General features: G+C 43.4%; 1 protein-coding gene across 1 annotated transcript in view; it reads left to right on the forward strand.

Annotated features, from left to right (window-relative positions):
- Positions 1-22,785, forward strand: part of PDE6A (phosphodiesterase 6A) — a 70,021-nt gene that overhangs the window by 29,001 nt on the left and 18,235 nt on the right. The window contains exons 6-17 of the mRNA XM_036881553.2: positions 942-1,006; positions 7,010-7,076; positions 10,061-10,108; positions 12,634-12,783; positions 13,408-13,551; positions 15,367-15,432; positions 15,644-15,790; positions 16,641-16,748; positions 18,369-18,478; positions 20,017-20,104; positions 20,298-20,398; positions 20,775-20,882. Of these exons, the coding sequence (XP_036737448.2) occupies positions 942-1,006; positions 7,010-7,076; positions 10,061-10,108; positions 12,634-12,783; positions 13,408-13,551; positions 15,367-15,432; positions 15,644-15,790; positions 16,641-16,748; positions 18,369-18,478; positions 20,017-20,104; positions 20,298-20,398; positions 20,775-20,882 (1,202 nt within the window). The remainder of the gene's footprint in view (positions 1-941; positions 1,007-7,009; positions 7,077-10,060; positions 10,109-12,633; positions 12,784-13,407; positions 13,552-15,366; positions 15,433-15,643; positions 15,791-16,640; positions 16,749-18,368; positions 18,479-20,016; positions 20,105-20,297; positions 20,399-20,774; positions 20,883-22,785) is intronic.

The raw sequence follows: 22,785 nt of genomic DNA on the forward strand, positions 1-22,785 counted from the left end.
AATGGTAACAAATAGTTTGCAGACGGGTACCAGTTCAAGGACCACACTTTGAATAGGCTGTTCTGGCTGAAAGATGCAGAGAGTAAAACACTATTTTAAACTATTAACAGTAAGAGACATAGTGGAAAGAGCACTGAGCACAGGAATGAAGGACTTAGGTCTTCACTGTTAATGAGTCTTTCCTCTCTCTGGGTCTCAGTTTTTCCATTTGTAAAATGGTTTCTCACCTGCCCGGCACAGTTGAGTGTTCAGAGGATCTAATAAGGTGAGGCGGTGGAATTTTCCCTGGCACGCCAAGGGAAAGGAGCCACCTGCCAATACCCAACCACATGTCAGGAAGTCTTGTGATTGAGTAGATCTACTTTAAGAGAATGGGAGTCTTAATGGTGCAAGGGCGAGGGAGGGATGAAAGAGGTGGGAGTGAGTTCAGAGGCATGAAACACAATCAGGAAGGCAAGACTGGAAGAGCTGGCACAGCAAAGTGGGCAGCTGAGTGGTAGGAGAGAAGGAGAAAGGGGGCTGTGGTCATGGACCTAAGCTCTTCCAGGAGTCACAGCTGGGTTGATGATGATTCTAAATGGGTCGGGAGCCTCCTTTCTACCTCTTTCTCTCCCTAGACTCCAGCGACCGTCTTTCTCTCTTTCTCCCGCACTCAACTCTCAGATCCTCTTGAAATCAACATCCTATCCCTCTTTCTAGCCCCATGTCCCAGCCCAAGCCTGGCCACTGTGAGCTGGTTCCAAGGAGGAGCACAGGGGACCCTGAGCCAGCTGGGGACACGGAGCTCCGGAGGTAGCCGCACATGTCCTTAGAGGGATAAGCTGGTGCTTCTGGAACACCACGAACACAGAGTAAACAAAGAAAAAGGCTTATTGCCTGCATATATTCATGTTGAAGCTGTCTTGACTCTGAAAGTATGTTTCTCTCTCTCTTTTGCCTAGGAAATCAACTTTTACAAGGTCATTGACTACATCCTACATGGCAAAGAAGACATCAAAGTAATCCCGTAAGTTTCTTCTCAAAACATGTAGTGTGGCAGACACTGTTATCAAGGTCAATAAGATAGCGTTAAAAAAAACAGGATCATTGATTATCTCATTGGTTTTATTAAGAGATTCATGAATCAGGAAGCACCTCCCATAGCAAGTAGAGATGCTCAGAGGAGTTGTACAGAATGGAAGGCTTTTATAGACAGGAGGGTGGGAGAGCAGTTATCAGCCAAAGAGAACAGGGGATTGTTTCAGACAAGGTCACTTTCCCTTAGGGGGTAGAACAGGGAATCCTATGTGGATGACCTTGCTAGTGACAGGGAAATTCCAAACTGTTTGGTTTAAAATTCCACTACTGGGAGAGGTTGAAGTTACAGTTGGGTTAGGTATTAATCCTGGTTCCATGACTTGGTTTAACAGAAGTGACCCCATGTCAGGCTTGTGTCTTTCTTTTTAACTAGACTCATTCCAAAATCAGCAGTAAGCAAACCCAAGAAGGCCGCCCTCTTGGTCAGAGGCAGGGAGAGCGGTTAAGGAGGCGGTGTGGGGAGGCAGAAACGCCACACAGGCTGGGTGGGAAACAAGGCTGGATTCTGAGTCAGCTGCTACGGCTTAAAGTCTCAGGTCTGTTGCCAATAAGTGGCCTGTCTGGGCCTCAGTTTCTCATCTATGGAATGAGACCTTGGAATCTGATCAGGGTTTTTCAATTGTTTTCTGTGGAGGCACATCTGGAGCCCATGCAGGGGATAAGGCAAAGATAAGAAGTCGGCAAAGAAGACCTCAGCTATCCCGGAAAGCTTATTCTTTAAAGTTCTCTTCTTGTGTGACCAAGGCAGATAATGAGAAGGAAAGAACTCCTGGAGGGCTAGGCCTCAACCTGTCTGGAGGTTGTGGAGGTTCAAAGGCCATTTTAAGATTCCAGTAGTGAAGAACCTTTTTAGTACAGGCTTGTACTTTTTTGGTCAGTAGAACACTCTCAAAATTTGTTATCCATCTGAATTCCCTTCTCTATCAAGAGCCACACCCAAAATTCTTTCTTGAAACCAGCCCTTTCCCAACTGGATTGCTATTGTTGAGGCCAAAATCGGACTCTGGGAGAATCACACCTCTAGTCCCTTTTCCCTGGACTACACTGTCCACCTGAGGGGTTTACTCTTTACACCCTTAACCTTGAAACAGCCATGAGGGAAGCCACAGCTCATCTGATCCTGCTCACAGGTGGCATTGTAACATCCTGTCACTCAGATAACCCAGTTCTCAGGTTTATGTTTTGCTGATAGGAGGTGAGAAATTCCTTCAAGGTCCTGAGTTTCTGGGTTGTCTGTTCATTCCCATTTGTATGAAGATGGATTCTTTTCTAAGCTCATCTCTTTCTTTCTTTGTTTCTCTTACCTTATAAGACATATACTCTTCAACTATTCTATGTTCTAACTCCTTTTCTAGAGGTACAAGTTCACTACTCTCATTATCTGTGTCATCATGGGTCACAGTGTGCCCCGTTGTTTCTTCACCGCTCTCACCATCACACCCTCTGGCCCCTGCTGATACTCGCTCTGCTCCTTTCCACTCAGCCCCTGAACTATGCCGCATCTTTCAGGTTCTCTGTCAGGCACCACCTTGGTTCTGATAAAGATTTTTTTATCAGGCAAGAGAGGTGAGGCGGTACTATGGTAGCAAAACCTCAAGACTTAAGTAGTATAAGCAGTAAGTATTCATTTACCACCCCACTATGTGTAAATGCTGATTGGAGGGTGTGGTTGAAGTACAGTGTGTAGATTGCTGTCAAGCGAGACATGGCTGATACAGCAGCCACCAGTTTGAACCTTGAAACATTGACCAACCTTGTGAGAGGCAAGCGAGAATATGATAAAACACACATTGGCTCTTAAATATCCATCTGGCAGACTTCACTTCTGTTCACATTTCCCTGGCCAAAGTTAGTCATATGGCCACACCTAACTTCAAGTGGACAAGAAATGCAACCCTATCATGTGCTCAGGAGTGAGAGTCAGAAAATATTTGCAAACATCCCAGTAGCCACCAAAGTGTGTGCAATCTAGACGAAGAGAGGGAAAACTGAATAGCAAATAAATGCTTCATCAAACCAACAGAAGGCAAAATAAAAATTTTAAAGGGCATAGAGCAGGTGGGAAAAATTAAAAGTATACATTTGGATGATATTTAAATCCAAATATATCAATAATTACTTTAAATATAAATCAACTAAATGTTCCAGTTAAATGACAAAGATTGCCAGGCTGCATAACAAAGAAATCTATCCCATTTCATTGATTCTGAGATGCACAGCTCTGTACTTTTGGACATTGCTGAAATAGAACCAATGACACAGTACAGTTGCTGTCAGCCAGATGACAGCCGTGATACAGCTCTGACTGCCTATGCATGAACTCGGTCACAGATTGCTGTGACTTCAGTTGCGTCAGGCAGTGTTGGCTGTACCCACTTTGAATTTAACTGCCATATTAAGTAATTTAAAGAAATTATGCTCTGATGAAGCATTAAAACAGAAAGTTGTCTTGAATGGCACAAGAAGGAAAAAGGCATGAAATATGATAAAAATCTATATCTAAATTGTAAGAGCCCTGTTGATATTAATAAAGTAATAATTACAAGTTCAAAAGCATTGCATTCCGGATTAATTGGCAGCATTTTATTTTTCTCAGTTGCATATGAAAAATAGTTTGTCAAGGAACTAATGATTGCCTGGATATGCAGAAATATTGTGTATCCTCTTTATAAAAGATCTATCTAAAGAATAAGAATACAGAGAGGTTGGCAATAAAAGTTTGAAAAAATATATACCATGCAAATGCTAATCAAAAGAAAACAGACATAACTATATTAATATAAAATAAAAATAGACATTATATCAAAGAGCATTAACAAGAGTTAAAGATGGTCACTTCTTAATGATAAAGGGGTCAATTCACCTTGATATGCAGGTGATATTGCAATTCTAGATTGGCATACACTTAATAACATGATCTCAAAAAAACAACAGCAAAAGCTGACAAAAATATAAGATACAGACAAATCCATGTTTGATAATTGATAGGAAGAACAGACTAAAACAAACAAACAGAAAACAGAATATTGGAATAACACAATTAACAAACTTAATCTAATGGATATATATATAAAGAAGATAGGTACTCCATTTCCCAAACTATAGAACACTAAGTCTTTTCAAGCATACATGTGGTATTAACAATAATTGGTGATATAATGGCCCATAAAGCAAACTTCAATACCTTTCAAAAGATTGAAGTCATACAGAGAATGTCCTCTGGTCACACAATGAAAATATGCTAGAAATCCATAACAAAAAGCTAATTAGGAAAATCCTCATATGCAATTAGGAAACCAGGAAATACTCTTCTGAAAAAAAGGAATACACTTCTAGTAAAGCATGAATGAAGGACTAAATCAATGGAGATCAGGAAATATCCTGAACTGAAAAATAATAAAGATATTGCATATCAAAATATATGTGATGTGGTGAAATCATGCTTAGGGTGAAATTTATAATCTTGAATATGCATATTAGAAATGAGTAACAGCTGAAAAAGTAATGAACTATATACCCACTTGTATCAGTCAGGGCCCCAACAGATAATAGGTATCGCATTCAAAAACGGGCAATTCAAGGAGTATTTATTTACAAAGGGACAAATTACAGAGGTGTGGGTGGAGTGGAGGAAACCACAAGATCAGAAACCATTTATGCATATGCTAGCAGTGATGTTGTGACCACTCCTGAGCCCAAAGGGAGATTTCTAGAACTTGGAAGAAGAAAGGGTCTTGTAGAGCAGGCCCTCTTGAGAGAAGCACTGCCTTTCAGTCACGGGATGGAGTGAGCCCAAAGAGACCTTGCCAGGGGGTACCCAGGGAAATAAACAATCTGGCCTCACTGTGTCCTTCCTCTAGGCTTTTGCCAGGTCTCTCCATTGGGCCAAACTTGACCGGAAGCTAGAAGGCCAGGAGCTATGTGGATGTGGTCTGCAGACCGGCCTCCTGACACAGGCAGCGGCAGGTGGGAGGGTGGAGCTGGAGGGGCAGGCAGAAGCTATCCACTGAAGCATCTCAGGAAGTTAACACAGCAGAAAGATAAGCCCAAAGAAAATTAAGAAGATAAGCCCAGAAATTATGAAAGAGAAGAAGATAAACAATGAACAAATGTGAGAAACTGGTTCCTTGAACAGATTGATAAAATTGACAAATTTCTGGCAAGACTGAGCAAGACACGTAGAAAGAAAACCAAATGAGTTGTATCAGGAGCAAAAAGGAGGGATAACTACAGTAACACAGACATCAAGACAAGAATAAGAGGATTATGAAAAAAACATTTTAAATCCATATGAAATGGGCAACTTTCTAGAAAAATAAAAACTGCTAAATACAAATCAAGAGGGAATAGAAGACCATAATAGACTTATAGAAAAAATAAAAATGACAAGCTTTCCACAAAGACACTCCAGGCCCAGATGCCTTCAGGGGTGAGTTCTGCTAAATATTTAAGGAAGAACAATGTAATTCTCATACCAGATATCCAAGACAACAGAAAAAGAAGTGGCTAATATAAACTTGTTACCAAAACCCCTACAACATCTGTAGAAAAAGGAAAATTCAGACCAAGCTCACTTGTGAACACAGAGGCAAATACCCTAAATAAAATCTCAGCAAATAATAACTAAAGAGGATTATACATCATGACCCAATTGGGTTTATTCCAGGAATATAGAGTTGGTTTAACGTTAGGAAAATCAATCGATACAATTTGTAACATTGAGAGAAATATGACATCATTATCTCTATATAAGAGAGCTTTCTAAATTTTCTAAAGAGAAATTTGTCTAAATGTCTGAAAATACTAAATATTGAAGAGACACAGAGCAAAGGAAATTCTAATATACTGCTGGTGAGACTGTAAATTATACAACAACTTTAAAAAACAGTTTGGCCTTATCTGTGGTTGAAAGTAAAGTTGAAGATATACACATCTTATGACCCGGTATTTCTACTCCCAGGTATAGAGCATATAGAACTGAGAGCATATACATACTAGGCTTTTCAGAGCACCATATTAGCCCCAAATGGAAAGGGATTGTCTACCAAAAGCCAAATGGATAAACTGTACTCCGGTCCTGGGAGGGAAAACTGTACGTCAATAAAATGAATGAATTACAATAACATGAAAAAAAAAGCCAAATGAAATAGTATGTACTGTATGATTCTATTCAGATGGAGTTGTAAAACAGGCACAATTGAACTGAAAAGCATACGTAGGTGGTAAACCTCTCAGAAAAGCAGGACTGTAACTTATCCTAATGTTGGAACTATGCTTACCTTTTGGGGTAGGAAGAAAACTGCCATTGGGAGGTACAGATCAGGGGCTTCCAAAGTGCCAAGGTTGTTCTTGATGGAGATGTTGTGTCATGGATGTTAACCTTTGAATGATTGATGAAGAGTTTAGTGCACTGTTCTGCAGTACATTTTTTTCTCACAATAAAAAAGTTAAAGATAATAATACCAAAAATTGTAATGTTGTTGTGAAGGATGAATAAACATGTAAAGCACCGGCTTAGTGCTTGGTACATGGTAGGAGCTCACCGCGGATGAGTCTTCCCACTCTATATAGTATTAAGCTAACCATAGAGGTCACCGCTGCCTCTTTCCCCAGGCACACACACTGTAAGGGGAGGGAATGCTGGCTCTCTCTGCTCAGCACCAGTAACAGCCTGCTGAAGGAATGTTGTCTCTTCTCTTGGGTAGTCAAACTCAATATGCAATCAATAAAATGCTGTATTTTTCACTCTTTTCTCTGTGTCTAAATTTGAACATTAAGATGCTTAGCCAAGATTTGGGGCTTGTTTATGTATGTCAATGTAACCAGGGACTGGGAGCCACCAGAGATTAGAGGGAGGGCAAAGACCTGGATTCAAGTTTTTAGTCTAACGGTCCTTATATCTAAAGTTACCATTCATCTTTGGCTTTTGCAGAAATCCACCTCCTGACCACTGGGCGTTAGCAAGTGGTCTCCCCACGTATGTTGCCCAAAATGGCCTGGTAAGTAGTATAGCTTTAAAGAGGGAGAGTTTTGAATCAGGTGGAAAAGAGTGGAAAAAATGATGGGAAGCATGGATCTCAAAGCCTGATTCTCTCATTTCTCAATTCACTTGACAGTTGGTCCAAGGGAATGAACAGAGAATTGACATTTGAGTAAATGTGAGACACACAGAGAAATAACCCTCAGATGAAGGACTAAATATATTTATGCATATGTTAAGGTCAAAGTCGTGGCTGGCTGGCCTTCCAGGATCACCACAGACCAAGTCCCAACCTCTCATACCAGAGACTTAGTTGCCATTCCCAACCCCTCATCCCTGCCGTATTTCCAGCCATATTATGTACAGCAGAGCTCAAATGCCTCATGTCCCTCTCATTTGGTGTCAAAGGTGGAGTGAGCATCCCTTGACCAAGAGAGAAGGGCCTTGTTTGTTACCTGCACATCATTCCTGTATTTGGACTATACAGGCCATCCCTGTGTCTCTCCCCAGGCACACACTACACAATGATCCTCATGTTGCAGGGTGTTTGTTTATTGAGCATGTTCTATGTGCCAGGCACTGTGATTGGCTCCGGGGATACAAAGATAGATGGCTCAGATATGATTTCTGTCTGAAGCTCATAATCAAATGGGGGAGATATCTTTATATAAACATGTTTACTGGCAGGACCTTGTGAGTTGTTTGTAAGCAGAGAGGGAGGGAGAAAGAAGAGTCACAGTTAATTTCAGGCGTCTAGACTGGATGGATAGTGCTGCCTTCAGGTTTGGGTGTGAGATGATGAAGTCAGTTTCAGATAGGGTAAGCCTGAGACATTTTTCAGGAACAAATATCCAGCAAGGAGCTGAAGAGATGTCTCTGATGCTGTGGAGAGAGAGGAGGAATAAAGTTGGAGACTTGGAAGATCTCAGGACCAGGTGGTACTTGAAACCATTACTATGGAAAAAGTCACCAAGGAGAGTGAGAGGGACCCCAGGTAGCATATTTTGGATGCCAGCAAAAATTGGGTACAGAAAGAGGAATGTATGAAAGAGAAACAGAAGTAGGGTTCAGAGGCACCTGAAGACCCAAAAGAGGGCAGTGTCACAGAAACCAAGGAAGTAGCTAGTTTGAACAAGGAGAGAAATGAACAAATGCAGCAAAAATGATCTGGTGAGATAAGAAATGAAAACCACCACTAGGTTTGGCAATTAGGAGGTCTTTTGTGGCTCTGATGAGAACAGATCTGGTGGCGAAATGGGGCCAGAAACCAGTGTGTGATCTACTAAGATGTGGGTGAATAATGAGGAGGTAGAGAATTGCAAGAGGAAGTGCGGATGGTTGCTATAGGGGCTGTGTCGGGGTAAAGGGGTATCATTTTCAAGGATGGGAGAGACTCTCACACAGTCACCCGCTGAGGGAAGCAGCCCTTAGGGAGTCTGGAAATCAGGAGAGAGCAATGGTAATGATGGAACTGGTCCAAAGAGAGGCGAGAGGGATGGTGCAGTGGTTGAGAAGTCCTTGAACAGGAGCAGGGACAGCCCACCCTCTGAGACCCAGGCTGGTCCACTCCGCCTGCACAGGCAAGCCCATATGCTGAATGTAACCTTTTTGAGAACTAAAGAAAGGCACTCCTTTTCTTTTTTTTTCTTATTTATTTGTTTGTTTGTTTGTTTGTTTATATGTTTTATTAAGGTATGATTGATATACACTCTTATGAAGGTTTCACATTAAAAAACAATGTGGTTGCTACATTCACCCATATTATCAAGTCCCCACCCACACCCCAATGCAGTCACTGTCCATCAGTGTAGTAAGATGCCACAGAGTCACTGTGTGCCTTCTCTATGCTACACTGTTCTCCCCGTGATCCCCCACACCATGTGTACTAAACATAATACCCCTCAGTCCCCTTCTCCCTCCCTCCCCACCCGCCCTCTCACACCCCTCCCCTTTGGTAATCACTATTTCCTTCTTGGAGTTTCTGAGTCTGCTGCTGTTTTGTTCCTTCAGTTTTGCCTCATTGTTAGACTCCACAAATGAGGGAAATCATTTGGCACTTATCTTTCTCTGCCTGGCTTATTTCACTGAGCATAATGTCCTCCAGCTCCATCCATGTTGTTGCAAATGGTAGGATTTTTTTCTTTCTTATGGCCCAATAGTATTCCATTGTGTATATGTACCACATCTTCTTTATCCATTCATCTGCTGATGGACACTTAGATTGCTTCCATATCTTGGCTATTGTAAAAAGTGCTGTGACAAACAGGGGGAAAGGCACCCCTTTTCAATGGATGAAAAGAGAAGGCTAGGGGAATGTCTTCACAAGTCAAGAATAGACGGATTTCAAATCCCCCTCATCCTCTCAGCCATATGCTTTTGTGTGGTCCACACACCATACAACTGTACATAGTGCCCTGGACAGGGCTCCGGAGGGATTGGTAAGTACCATCTGCATGGTAGGGCAAACGTGATGACCTGCTCAGTTATCAGAAGGATCTGGCAATTTACAACCAGAGCCACAACACCGTTTATTTCTCAGCCTACTTTGGGGTTTATACCACAGGGGGAAACTTCCTTACAGAGCAAATGAAACAGAACCCAAGGTTAATTGATTCAAGGACATTTAGAATAGCATTATTTAGATTAATAATAAAAAAAACTGGACACAATCCAAATATTCAACAAAAGGGGGACAGCAAAATGAGATACTGTACAATATACAATGACAATAATATAATGACAAATTGTAGCCTTAACTTTTTTAAAGCTTAGACATGACTCAAGAGTGAAGCAAATGGTGTGAAGTAATGTTTGTATAAGGTGGCTTTTCTGTCCAGTAGCCTCATTTAATAATTCAAAATCATCCCAAGCATGACTACCTGATGAGAAAAATGTGAATGCCTTGGGTAAGGACGTGGTGTTTCTGAAAATAGGATGCAGGGCTTTACCTGGCGCTCTGTCAAGACTAGTCACAGCTCCGTTATTCCTCCTCATGGCTTTCAGATTTGCAACATCATGAATGCACCTGCAGAGGACTTTTTTGCATTCCAGGTAAGTCATTTTTATTTGCTCTCTTATTCGTATGATATTTTTCTCCCCAAACATGACTAGGATACATTAGAATTCGTTTATTTATTGAGAAACATTCTCAACAAAGTGAAAATGTGACTGGAGTAAAATCATGTGCCCATTGGAAGTGGGAGGGAGTTAATCTGGTAAATTTCAAGGTCTTATTCAGTTTTAATGTTCACACCCTTTGCTTTCTGGCCTCAAGACCTTTGTTTATGCTGTTTTCTCCCCAACCATTGTGTCCTACCCAAATCCCCTCTGCTCTTCAATAGCAACCTCTAATGCTTTGAAACTTCTATGAGGTATTACTCTGTTTCTCCTGGCTAGATATCATTTCTGTCTCCCTGGGATTTTCATGAAATATTGCTTAGTATTTCATTTGATTTTGTTTGCTAGTCTTTTTAGCAAAGGTGTATGGAGGACATCCTCTGTATCAGGCATTGGCAGAATGCTACACTGGCTACAAAGGTGGACCAGCCAGACCCGGTCTTTGTCTTCAGGGAGCTTATGATGGTATGGGGAGAGAGGCATGTGGGGTGCTGGTCAGGACAAGGGCCGATGAGCAGAAGAGGGAATCTCCTCAGGAGCCTGACTTTATCTGGGAGGAATTGAGGAACACGTCCATGAGATATTATTTTGTGCAGTAAAGAAAAGGGAGAGGACTGCAGGAAAGAGATAGCTTGACAGAAGGAAGCAGTGTAGACCAATGAAGCCGAGTAAGAGACTGCGGGGGAGAGTGGCTGGAGGCGGTTACAGAAAGGCAGACAGAGGCCCGGTCACACGGGCCTCCAAGGCCATGCCAGGAAATTTGTCTCTCTGACTATGTTTTCCTTACTTCACCTTTTGGTATCCTTCCTTGTCTTCTGAGCAAATTCTTTTCAGCAGAATATCTCATTCTTTGGTCAAAGGTTTGATCTTATCTTTCTTGGCATTTTCAGCTCAAGGTGCCCTGTCAATATTTGTTGAGTTCAGCACACTGGATGTAAGAAAAACAAATCATTAGCAAACAGGAAACAATTCAGAAGGAAATAAAATGATAGGAAAATTAATGGATTGTTTTTTTAATCCTCAAAGAACATTTTGAAAGAGCTTAGAATACACTTTCAAAGTTAAAGTTGTACATCTTGGGTTGCTTGATCATATCAACATGACAAGCCCAAACTGTGACTGAGAGTTGCTCACCTGAGGAAAACCACAGCAGAACTTAGTCTTCACCCAAGTCGTCCAACGAGTTACAGTCCACCCACATTAAAAATAAAATCTGATCTTGTGTTTAGATTCTAGTCTTCCCCCTCCAACTCATCCTCCACAAAATAACCTGAGTAATTTTTTAATACATTGGTCACATCAAGTAACTTTCCTGCTTAAAAATCTTTTTCAATGCTTTCTCATTTCATTTTCAATAAAACCTGTTTCCTTTTTATGGCCTTCAGAGGGAAGAGATTCCCTGAAGGATAGGCAGAGACTTGGGGGAAAGTAGGCCTTGAACTCATTTCCTGACTGACAGCACTGTGCTATTTGGACTATATTCTGCATCCCTCTGGAGTCATTCTCTGCCAGGTGCTGAGTTCCAGTGTTACTTAAATAATAATAATTATCATCTTGCCACCTTAAGAATCTTGGAACTTTCAAACTGGAAGACTCTCCAACTCCAGGAAGCCTTCCTTGACTTCCTTCTCTTTTGTGGCTCTGACCATACCATAAAGAACTTCCCATATGTAATTGCTTATTTACCTCTTAAATTATGAGCAAACTGAGGACAATATCTGCTCCTTATTTGCCTTGATTTCCCCAGCTTCTAGTTCAATTTTTTGCACATTGTGAAATGTTTGATAAATTTTTGATGACTTAATGGAAAAAAGTACCTAGAAATTTTGTAGCCCACTTATCCTCATGCTATAAATGATGAAAGTGAGGCTCAGCCAGATGGGAAATAACTCACAAAGGGTACCTTAAGATTGACTAAGAAATTCCACCTCTATTTTCTCATTTGTTCCATGAGACACCTACTCTTACTACTGTTCCCACCTACAGATGAGAAAATTGAGGCCCGTGGAGATCAAATGACATGCCGCAAGTAACACTGAATGACATGTCAAGAATCAAGAGACATAGGCTACATCTACTTGATTAGTTCAAATTTGTAAGAATTACCAATATAGTGCTTTTTAAGTCAGTCCCCCACAGTTAACTTCTATATCTGAAAGGGAGACATTACCTCTCTGGGCTGTGTGCATCGTCATATCCCTAGAACACCATACATAGTGGCCCTGACATTTTGGGGGTGAAAACAATATGGTTGCCCAACAGCATGGCTGCCTGGAGTAAGACCTCTAACTAGACGGACTGTCTCATGGCATCTGGTGAGTAAAACCATGCAAAACCCAATAAGGTGCATCATCTCGCCACCGCTTCAGCCAGTCCAGATTATGACATAGTGTGAGACCCTCACAGCTGCCCCTGCAGCCTGGCGCCTGAGGAAACCCACTCTGGTCCTTCTGTTGTAGAAAGAGCCTCTGGATGAATCCGGATGGATGATTAAAAATGTCCTTTCTATGCCAATTGTGAACAAGAAGGAAGAAATTGTTGGGGTGGCCACATTTTACAATCGCAAAGATGGGAAGCCCTTCGATGAAATGGACGAGACCCTCATGGAGGTATGTTTTATGGGGAGACCTTTTGCCCCTGGGACTCGGAGCCAGCCAGTCATGGAGCCTGGCTGCCCGAGTCACGAGCGGGGGCCTTGGTGCGCCGCTGCCCTATTCCCTGCAGGGCTGGGGAGCTTATCTTGTAGACTCCTGACTCAGCCTCAGCCTCCACGTTCTTTGCTCTCACTTCTGCACTGCCACATGTTTTCAAAGAAACCCACGTTATCTTTAAAAAAATTAATAAGCTACCTTTCAGCAGCTTTAGGTTCACTGCAAAATTGAGAAGAAAGTACAGAGAATTCCCAGATACCCTCTTGTCACAAAGGGTACCTTAAGATTGACTAAGAAATTCCACCTCTATTTTCTCATTTGTTCCATGAGACACCTACTCTTACTACATTCCCCTTTCATGAAGTTATTATGCATAAGAATGTTGCTTTATGTGTGCTAGTTGCTTTATATAAAATGCATTCCCAGCTATTATTTTTTCTTATCTTCTCATCTCTTTGAGGAGGGCAGCACATAGCTTATCAAACCCATTTTATAGCTGAGAAAATGGAGGCTGGCCCTCAGGTACGGAGGCAGGAACAAACCTGGGTGTTCTGCCCCGATTCTTCCTTTCTTTCCTTTCAGTCTTTGGCTCAATTCCTGGGCTGGTCTGTCTTAAATCCTGACACCTACGAGTCAATGAACAAACTTGAAAACAGGAAGGATATTTTTCAGGACATGGTAAAATATCATGTGAAGTGTGACAATGAAGAAATCCAGAAAATCCTGGTGGGTTAAGTCTTTCTATTGTTTCTACCCTAGCAAAGCTTGCACCCTGGGGCTGTGGCCAGAGCAAAGCGGACCTTAAAGCCCCCGAGGACGGAGCAGGGTGGGCTTGCCCAGTGCTCTAGCCACTGCCTCTCACCGAATGCTATGGGCTTTCCAGTTGAATGGATGAATGGATAGATCAGAGTGTCCCTTGCAGGGTCACCTCAGTCTTGGGGCCAGACCTGGGACTAACAGCTCTAGAAACTCCATGTTTCACTGGGCTCAGGGCTGACTTGTTGCTGACGTGGAGTCATGCAGCCACAGCCCCTGTAAGAGGAAACTCTGTCTGACAGACTAATAGCCAGTGGTCAGTTTCCCAGAGGCTCCCCTCAGGGGATCACTTCACTTAGAAGACCCAGTCGGGCCGCAGAGGAGTTTGGTGAGCAAAGAAGTACGACAGAGAGAGTTAGATGTCAGTAGGGAGCCCTTTCATCACTTTACTATTTATAAGGCAAATTCACACTTAGGATATTGTTTAATGCCTACAACAGTCCAGTAAGGGGGACAGGGTAAAGATTTCTATTGCCACTGTAGAGATGAAGAAATTGAGGTCCAGAAGGGGAAAGTAACTTGTCCCCAAATCACCCAGCTCGTTAAATATATCTCAGTTAATGTTTATCAGAATAATGAGCAGATTCTCTACCACTCTTACGAATGAGTTGCCTCAGGTAATAGTGAGCACCCCATTGAGACAGGTATCAAGCAGAGGCTCAGTGATTGCATACCAGGGCTGCTATAGAGGAGAGTCCTACCTGGGGTGGGAAATTGGATACGGTGCTTCCAATTTCAAAGATACATGAGAATTAATGATTCATCCTTCCTGGGATTTTGGTTTCAAAGGGACCAAGATTTTAGAAGTAAATTTAGTTAGCCAAATTGCATTGGGTATGATCCCCAAGCTCCCAAGACCTTGCTTATAGACCTCCCAAGTTGAAACATCACAGATCAATGTTTTCAGAGGTGATTCTTAAGCTGGGAAGATACCACAACAAATTTGATCATTTCATTCCAATAACTGATAAATTCAAAGTAGAAAACAACCAACTGATAAATTCAAAGTAGAAAACAACCAATCTGGATGAACTGACTCATGGTTTGCTTGGCTCAGTCCATGATCAGCCAGATGATGGCTATGTGGACTCTGCAGAGACACAGCCTCAGTGAACCAGTTAAAAGTTAATAGATTTTGCTCTGAGTCAAAAAGTCAGAAACAAGTAACTGGGCCCATGTTCCCCCCTCCTCTGAAATAGGAGAGAAGTGGGCCCAGAGAGGGAAGGAACTTGCCTCAAGTCACACAGTGAGAGGCAGAATCAGGACACTGAGCAAGGCCCCCTCAGCCAGTAATAATAACAATAAAAATATCAACAACTTGATTTAATTCTAGTGCTTATCATGTGTCAAGCGCTGTACTGTGATTTACATTAATTTAGCTGTATATGTGTTTTTAAAAATGACTTTGCATAAAATCTATTTTTAATTCTCCCGTTATTATTAATATCTCCAACACTTTTATTATCCCCATTTTATAGAAGAGGAGGTAGAGGATCAAAGGCATTAAGTAACACCGCCCATAAGTGGCAAAGCTTGACTTTGCATGTCCTCAGGGCTGCAAAGCCCAGGACCCTGAGGTTGCTCCTCAATGAATATTGAACAGCAGCCTCTCTGAGTTGGTGACTCTGTGGCAAAGACTTTGGATGGAGGAGAAAAATGGAGGCATATTTACACCTTAGATATAGTAATCTTTCTTTTTCTTTCTGCTATTTTGGGCCCTGGCAGAAGACCAGAGAGGTGTACGGGAAGGAACCCTGGGAATGTGAGGAGGAGGAGCTGGCTGAGATCCTGGTGAGTGAGGCCGAGCTGTACTGGCCCTGATCACACTCAGGACCGGTTCCGGTTCCGAGGGAGCCCTGGGCCTCCCTGCAAAGCACGGCCCTTGCCGCTCTGCTGCGTGCCTCCCAGTAGACCTGGGATGGGGCGGGGCGGGGCAGGGGCGTGGGGGGCAGAGGGGGATTGACCCAGGACACTTCATGTTCCCCAACTCCTTCCTACACAGCAAGGAGAGCTGCCAGAGGCAGAGAAATATGAAATTAACAAGTTCCACTTCAGTGACTTGCCCCTGACAGAACTGGAGCTGGTGAAATGTGGCATACAGATGTATTATGAACTCAAAGTGGTGGATAAGTTTCACATTCCTCAGGAGGTGAGCTCAAAACAAATCTCTTTGATGTCTCTTTTTCTTCTTGATTGCTTGCTTTTTTTTTTTTTAACTCTGTCAACTGCCTTAAAAAGAATGTTCCCTCAGTTTTTAGGATTTAAAGTGTATGTTGCACAGATGAATCATTTGTCAGAAAAGACACATAAGTTTCCTCTGAACTGTGCTATTTGGGGTGCAGTGGTTTCTTGGGATGGGTTTGAGGCACTGAATTTTGAAAGCTGTGAATAAATGGGATGCAAAAAAAGGCCCTATAGTCAAACAAGGGTGGAAATGTGAGTTAAGTCAATATAAACAGGGCTTTTCCTCTACAGGATTCTTTACAGTGTGCTGTGAATCTGGGGGTTGGGGGATGACAGACAAGGTGAGGGTGGGTGGGTGTTGTGTGCAGAATTTCTCAGACTCGTTAGATTGAAGCAGCGGGTCTCAACGCATTGCCCAAAGCTCATCAGCCACGCTAATGAATCAGAACTGTTTTAAGAAGCCTCTGGTTGATTCTGATGCACACTCATGTTTGAGAACCACTGATTTAAAGACCCCTTTTGTTTTCCTCCCTTCTAAAGCTCCTGTTAGCTTTTCCCCAGACAGTAGCTCTCCACAGCACAGTTTGGGAAATACTGATGAAACTCAATTGATGGAATAAGTAGAGTGACTCACACACCTACCTGGTTTCAAAAAAAGCATTTCACAGTTTGCAAAGTGCTTCCACAGCATTATTGTCCCTACTGCTAGCTCCCTGCTCTGGTCCAGTGTTGGGGTTGGGGGACCTCCCGCAAGAGGCTGGGCCCCAGGCCCTGATGGGGTGCGTGCTGCCTCACTGATGTGCATGTGTTCGCAGGCCCTGGTGCGGTTCATGTATTCCCTGAGTAAGGGCTACCGCAAGATCACCTACCACAACTGGCGGCATGGCTTCAACGTGGGGCAGACCATGTTCTCCTTGCTGGTGGTACGGCTGCTGGGACTGCGGTGGCTAGGGCTCCTGCCACACCAGACGACCTTGCAGAACTCCACGCGGCAGCAGCAGCCTGTTCTCAATTTATTGCTTTTCAAAAATTATGCAAGAGTACATGCTTAGCATAAATGAATTCCAAGCACAGAGAGACATCTACAGTAAAAAGTGAAAGAAAGTCCACTGTCAACCCCAGTCTGGTTATTTAGAGATAAACAAGATACAACTCCTTCCAAATTTTTCTCTAGACATATGGAGGCATATTTGGACACACATACACAGTTTATTTTGTTTAAACCAATTGAATATTCTTATTCTGTAATATGCCTTTTTCACTTGAAAGTATATATTAATCACATTCTTTATATATATATTTGTATTGTGTATATATATATATATACATAACATAAAATGTACATAATATAAAATGTATTATTTTAACCTTTTTTAAGTGTACCGTCCAGGTCAGTGGCATTAAGTTCATTCACCATGTTGTGCAGCCACTGCTACCATCCATCTCTACAACTTTACCATCTTTCCAAACAGAAACTGAGTCCCCATTAAGCAATACCTCCCCACTCCCTTCTCCCCTGTCCCTGGTGACACTATTCTCTTTTTTGTGTCTGCGAACTTGACTACTCTAGGTATGTCATGTACGTGGGCTCATGTGCGCTCTGTCCTTTGTGTTGGGCTCCTGTCACTCAGCATGACATTTTCAAGACCTATCCATGATATGATTTTATGACTCCCAAGTATTCTATACTGTTTAACTATGCCATGATTTCCTTGCTCAGCCCCCTAGTGTTGAACATAGGGGTTATTTTCAATCTTTCACTGTTAGAAACAGTGCTACAGTGTCCTCGGATGGACATACCTATGCTTATTCGTGCCAGTCTTTTTCATCCAGAGGGTTAGGAGCCTCTGTATTTCATTTAAAAGAGTGTTCCCATGCAGATTATGACCCAGATCTCTACCCTTGCCCAGCCACCTCACCCATTCCTTTCCTTCGTGGCTGGAATGGCCATGCCAGAGTAGACAGGAGGGCTTGGAGGCAGGAATTCTAACCAGGCCACCAAAGAAACCGACAAGACTTGATTATTTCTTAGAGTCACAGAATCACATCACCTCTCCAGGGTTCTACCCCACCCTTTACTCCAACGCCCAGCGTAAAAAAGGAGTTAAGGATTTGAAAGAGTCTTAGGGGAAGGTCTGCTGGGCTGGGCTTACACCAGTAGACCAGGTCTGGAAGGTTTGCTCTCCAGTCTGGACATGTTAAAAAACCCACCAAGCCCTAAAACCTGACAGCTGCACTTTCTCAACAGTCTTCCACTGCTCCCCCCTCCAGTGAGCAGACTAGGATACCGAGGTCCAGACGGAGATGGGACCATCGAAGTCACTCAGGAGTAGGGCAACCACAGCCCCATTTGCCCAGAACTCTCCCAGTTCTAGGACCATAAAATCTTGGAGTCCCAGGCAAACATCTGGTCCCCCTGAGGCATCACGGGTAGAGATCAGACCTAAATATCCAAGCTCTGGGCCCTCCTCCCCACACCTGCTTTCTCAGCCCTGCTTACATGCCACACAAGAAAGGAGTGACACCTCTGACTGCCCTTCCAGACCGGAAAGCTGAAGAGATACTTCACAGACCTGGAGGCCCTGGCGATGGTCACTGCAGCCTTCTGCCATGACATCGACCACAGAGGCACTAACAACCTCTACCAGATGAAGTGAGTCTGCCCTTACCAGCCCCCCTCCCTCCCTCCCACCCCCAGGTCTCTACCCAGACCTGAGCGGCTGCTGGGCAGACTCACAGGCCCAGGGGACGTCGTCCCCTGTGCACAGCTTGCCCCTTCCCCCTACCCTTTGGGTATGGGTAAACTCCTGCAATCGACAGATAATAGCCCCCAAATATGTCCATCCCCCAATGCCCACAGCCTGGAAATGTGTTGCCTTACAAAAAGGGACTTTGCAGATGTGATTGAGCTAAGGGTGTTGGAACATAGGGCGTACCCTGGATTATCTGAGTGGGCCCCACACAGTCAGTGGGTCTCTGTAAGGTGGGCAGGAGGTCAGAGAGGAAAGGAGATGAGTCACTGTTGGCTTGAAGGTGGAGGGCAGGCCACAAGTCCAGGAATACAGGTGCCTCTAGATGCTAGAAAAGGCAAGGGAGAGGATTTTCCCCTAGAGCCCCCGGCAGGAAAGTGGCTCTGTGGATCCATTTCAGACAGTGAACTCCAAAGCTGTAAGACAGTACATTTTTATTGCTGTAAACCATTAAGTTTGTGATAAGTTGTTATAGCAGCTATTGGAAACTAGTATATTAAACCCCCTCACTCTCCTCCTGCACTTCCTACCTGCTAAACTGATTTAGCCAAGATGTTGGTGACCAATAATGGTTCCTTCATTCACCTTGTATTTACAAAGCTCGTAATAAAGAGTGTGGTGGGCCCTTTGTGAGGCCAAGGAAGTGCCCCAGTGAGGTGCTCAGAAACAGGCCCTGTCTCCTCTGAGCCTGTGCTTCAGACAGCCTTGGAAGCATGACCCTTGAGCCACGGTTTTGGTGAACCCTCCTGACCTCCTCGTGGGCTGGGCAGGGCAGGGATTAACTCTCAAGTTCCGTCCAGGGCCACAATCTGTAATCATTAACAAGCTCTAGATCATGCTTTTCTGAGTCTTCTCAATACCTGCATGCTGTTTCCAAGGCTAGATTGTGTTTACATTTAACTTGAGGAAGCTAAATACTGAGCTCAGTTCTTGGCACATAGTAAGTGCCCAGCAAATATTTATTGACTAAAGACATGAATAAACACTCTGCTTAGGGGAATTCAATGCCTTCCCCTAAGACTCAGATATGGAGGATTTGGGGCTCGATGATCTTTAAAGTATGGCCCAGTGCCGGTGTTCGTGGCTGGCTATGGGGGATCCAAAATCTCTAAAATTGCATGTGGCATTGTGTGTGTTTGTGCCTTTTTCTGGGGATAAAGATTCACATTACTCAACAGATTCTCTAAGGAGTTCATGACCCCAAAGAAGCTCAGAATCAGCTGTGGAAAATGTTAAAGCCTGAGAGTCAGGAGACCCAACAGCTAGTCCTAGTCCCCATCATCTCACTGTGTGACAAGTTCCTTCCCATTCTTGGGCTTGCGACTCTCCATTTGCAGAATGAGGAGGTGGGAGGACTGGATGAAGCCTTTAACCTCCATCTTGGCCACTCCATGTTGATTCTGTGTGTGCATGTGTGTGTATGTCTCTCCCTCCCTTTCAGATCCCAGAACCCACTGGCCAAGCTCCATGGGTCCTCCATCTTGGAAAGACACCACCTGGAGTTTGGCAAAACACTGCTGAGAGATGAGGTAGGATGAGGATTTGTGCACTGGTTTGGGGCCTGCACAGGAGCCGCATCTCACAAGAAGCCCCAGCCTGGCCAAGCAGCGTTCTTACCACTGGCCTGGGTTGCCTCTCCCACCATCTGGGGTGGTCCTTGGTAGCTGGGTGACTTTACTGCCAGGATCCCTTCTCACAGCTCTCTTCTGGTTTTCTCTTCAGGACCTGAATATCTTTCAAAACCTTAATCGCAGACAGCATGAGCATGCGATCCGCATGATGGACATAGCCATCATCGCTACAGACCTTGCCTTGTATTTCAAGTCGGTATTTCTTCCCATTTTAAGAATAACAAACACCATAGTTTCAATTGATTTAATACATACTGTCAGCCAGACATGACCCTTGTGCTAGGGAACATTAACTCTCACTACAACTTTGTGAGTTAGATATTATTACCCGCATGGCACAGACGGGAAACTGAGGTCTAGGTGAAGAGATTTGCTAAGACCAGATAACGAATCTGTGACAGGGTCTGAGTTGGGACCTAGGTCTTCACTCCCAGGTCTTGGGTCTTTTAAGCTTATTCTGTTAATTAAATTGTTTTAATAAGCCTCTGTCTAAAGTAGCCAATGTTAGCAGCCCAAGTGTTGCCTTATTTCCAGATTTACTCCTTTAATGAACTGATGTGTTTTGTAGGAAGAGGACAATGTTCCAAAAGATTGTGGATCAGTCTAAGACATATGACACTCAGCAGGAGTGGACACAGTACCTGATGCTGGAGCAGACACGGAAGGAAATTGTTATGTGAGTTGACACAGGGCTTAAAAACCCTGATCCTCTGAAACACAGGTCATAGGTCAAGATGATACACCGACTGGCCTTACTGTCCTTAAGATACTTTCCATTTAGGAGGCCTCCAACATATGAAAAAAATGAAGCTATGCCAACACAGTATTGCAGAAATAATGACATATGTTTAATTTTTATTTTTAGCTTGAAAATATAAATAAAACATAATACTGTTTTATTTCTCTGTATATAAAAAGCACAGTTGACCCTTGAACAACACGAGGGCTGGGATGCCAACTCCCTGTGCAAAACTCCATGTAATACTTCAACTCCCCCCAGAACTTCACTACTCCTAGCCCACCGTATCTAGGAGTCAATTAACTTCAGACGCAGCAGAGCAGAAAAGTAGGAAAGAAATGGGAAGGTTGTGGAGTCCCACGGAGAAAAGGGAGCAGAGAGTGAACTGGCTGCTCTGTGGGTCCCTGCCAGGGCTGGGCAGGGGAGCACTTCGAAAGGGCAAAGGTTAACTGCCTCTTTCCTCTGATTTGCCCCACCCAGGCCTTGGCTTCTCTGCCTCTTTCAGATGCTGGCACTTCTCTCTAGCCCAGGTAGTAGCCAGGTGGCTCAGCGGGCTAGAGCGAGGCGCAAACAGCAAGTCGCAGGTTTGCTCCTCAGTAGGTACTCCTCCTTTTCCACTTCTGTACACCACATCGCCTTCAGAATCTGGCATCTTACATCCAATTACAGATACCATGTATTTACTGAAAAAAATCCACATCTAAGTGCACCCAGTCAGTTCAAATCCATGTTGTTCAAGGGTCAAATATATAATTTAAAGTATTGCTCATAAAATTCAGAATTTTGGTGGTAAAGTGATATAACTTCAAAGTTTTTGATAAAACCTAGACCATTATACCAAAGATGATTGGAGCAATAGCTACATGTGACTAAAAAAATATAGGCTTATTCACTTTATTAGTGTTCCTTTATACATGGCAATGCCCTGCAGTATAGCTGTGCTTCACCAGTTAGTATATGATTTATATGAAATTTATAATGCCTTGCTGGTGTGAGGCCTGGTAAAGGGACTCAAATTAAGTTTCCTAGTGAATGTCTTCTTTCAGTTCTCTCATTATGCTACATGACTCACTCAAGGGATGACAGGTTGAGAAGTGTAAATTGAGGCCTATTGTAAATATGTGACTCAAGGCAAATGGCCCCCTGGCTCCCCTGTGATGGGTCCTTAGTGTTGAGGGTCAGGGCAGACAAGGCCTGGTTCCCAAGGGACTATCATGTTGTCTGTTTATCCCCAGTGCTTCTATGGAGATAAGGCTTAAGACACAAATGTTGCAAGTCCCTGCAACAGAGAAGGGTCAGCCACTAGAACAGGCTCAGGGAGGTGGGGGACAAGAAGCAAGCTGTCCTTCCCTCAGCCTTGCAGTTGGACAACCAGGCCTCCACAAAGGTCCCCTGATCCTGGGGTTGTAACCTGCTCCCACTGATCACCAGAACACACTCAGGCTGTGAGTGCTCCCAGGGGGACAGGAGCTGCCCTGCCAGACATCTCACAATGGTGCAGAACAACCGAGAAAGTGGAAAGAACCCTGTTCTTGGATAGGGGGACTTAATAGTAAATGCTGTTTATTATCCCTAGTTAATTATTCATTTAAGGTGAGTCCAAGGAAAATATTGAGGAATAATTAGGAAGTTAATTCCAAGATTCTTATGAAGAATAAATATGCAAAAATAGCCAGAAAATTCTGAAATAGAAGAATAATAATAGGGCCCAGCAAAAGTCACAGCAGTTCAGTCCTAGGCATGAGTAGGGCAGATTGATGGGATAGACATGAAAGGCTATGCCTGTGCTAAAGTGGGCTTTATACTAGTGGAGAAAGGGTAAGTTCATAAATGGTGCTGG

Source organism: Manis pentadactyla, chromosome 2 (assembly GCF_030020395.1).
Source record: "Manis pentadactyla isolate mManPen7 chromosome 2, mManPen7.hap1, whole genome shotgun sequence".
NCBI lineage: Eukaryota > Metazoa > Chordata > Mammalia > Pholidota > Manidae > Manis > Manis pentadactyla.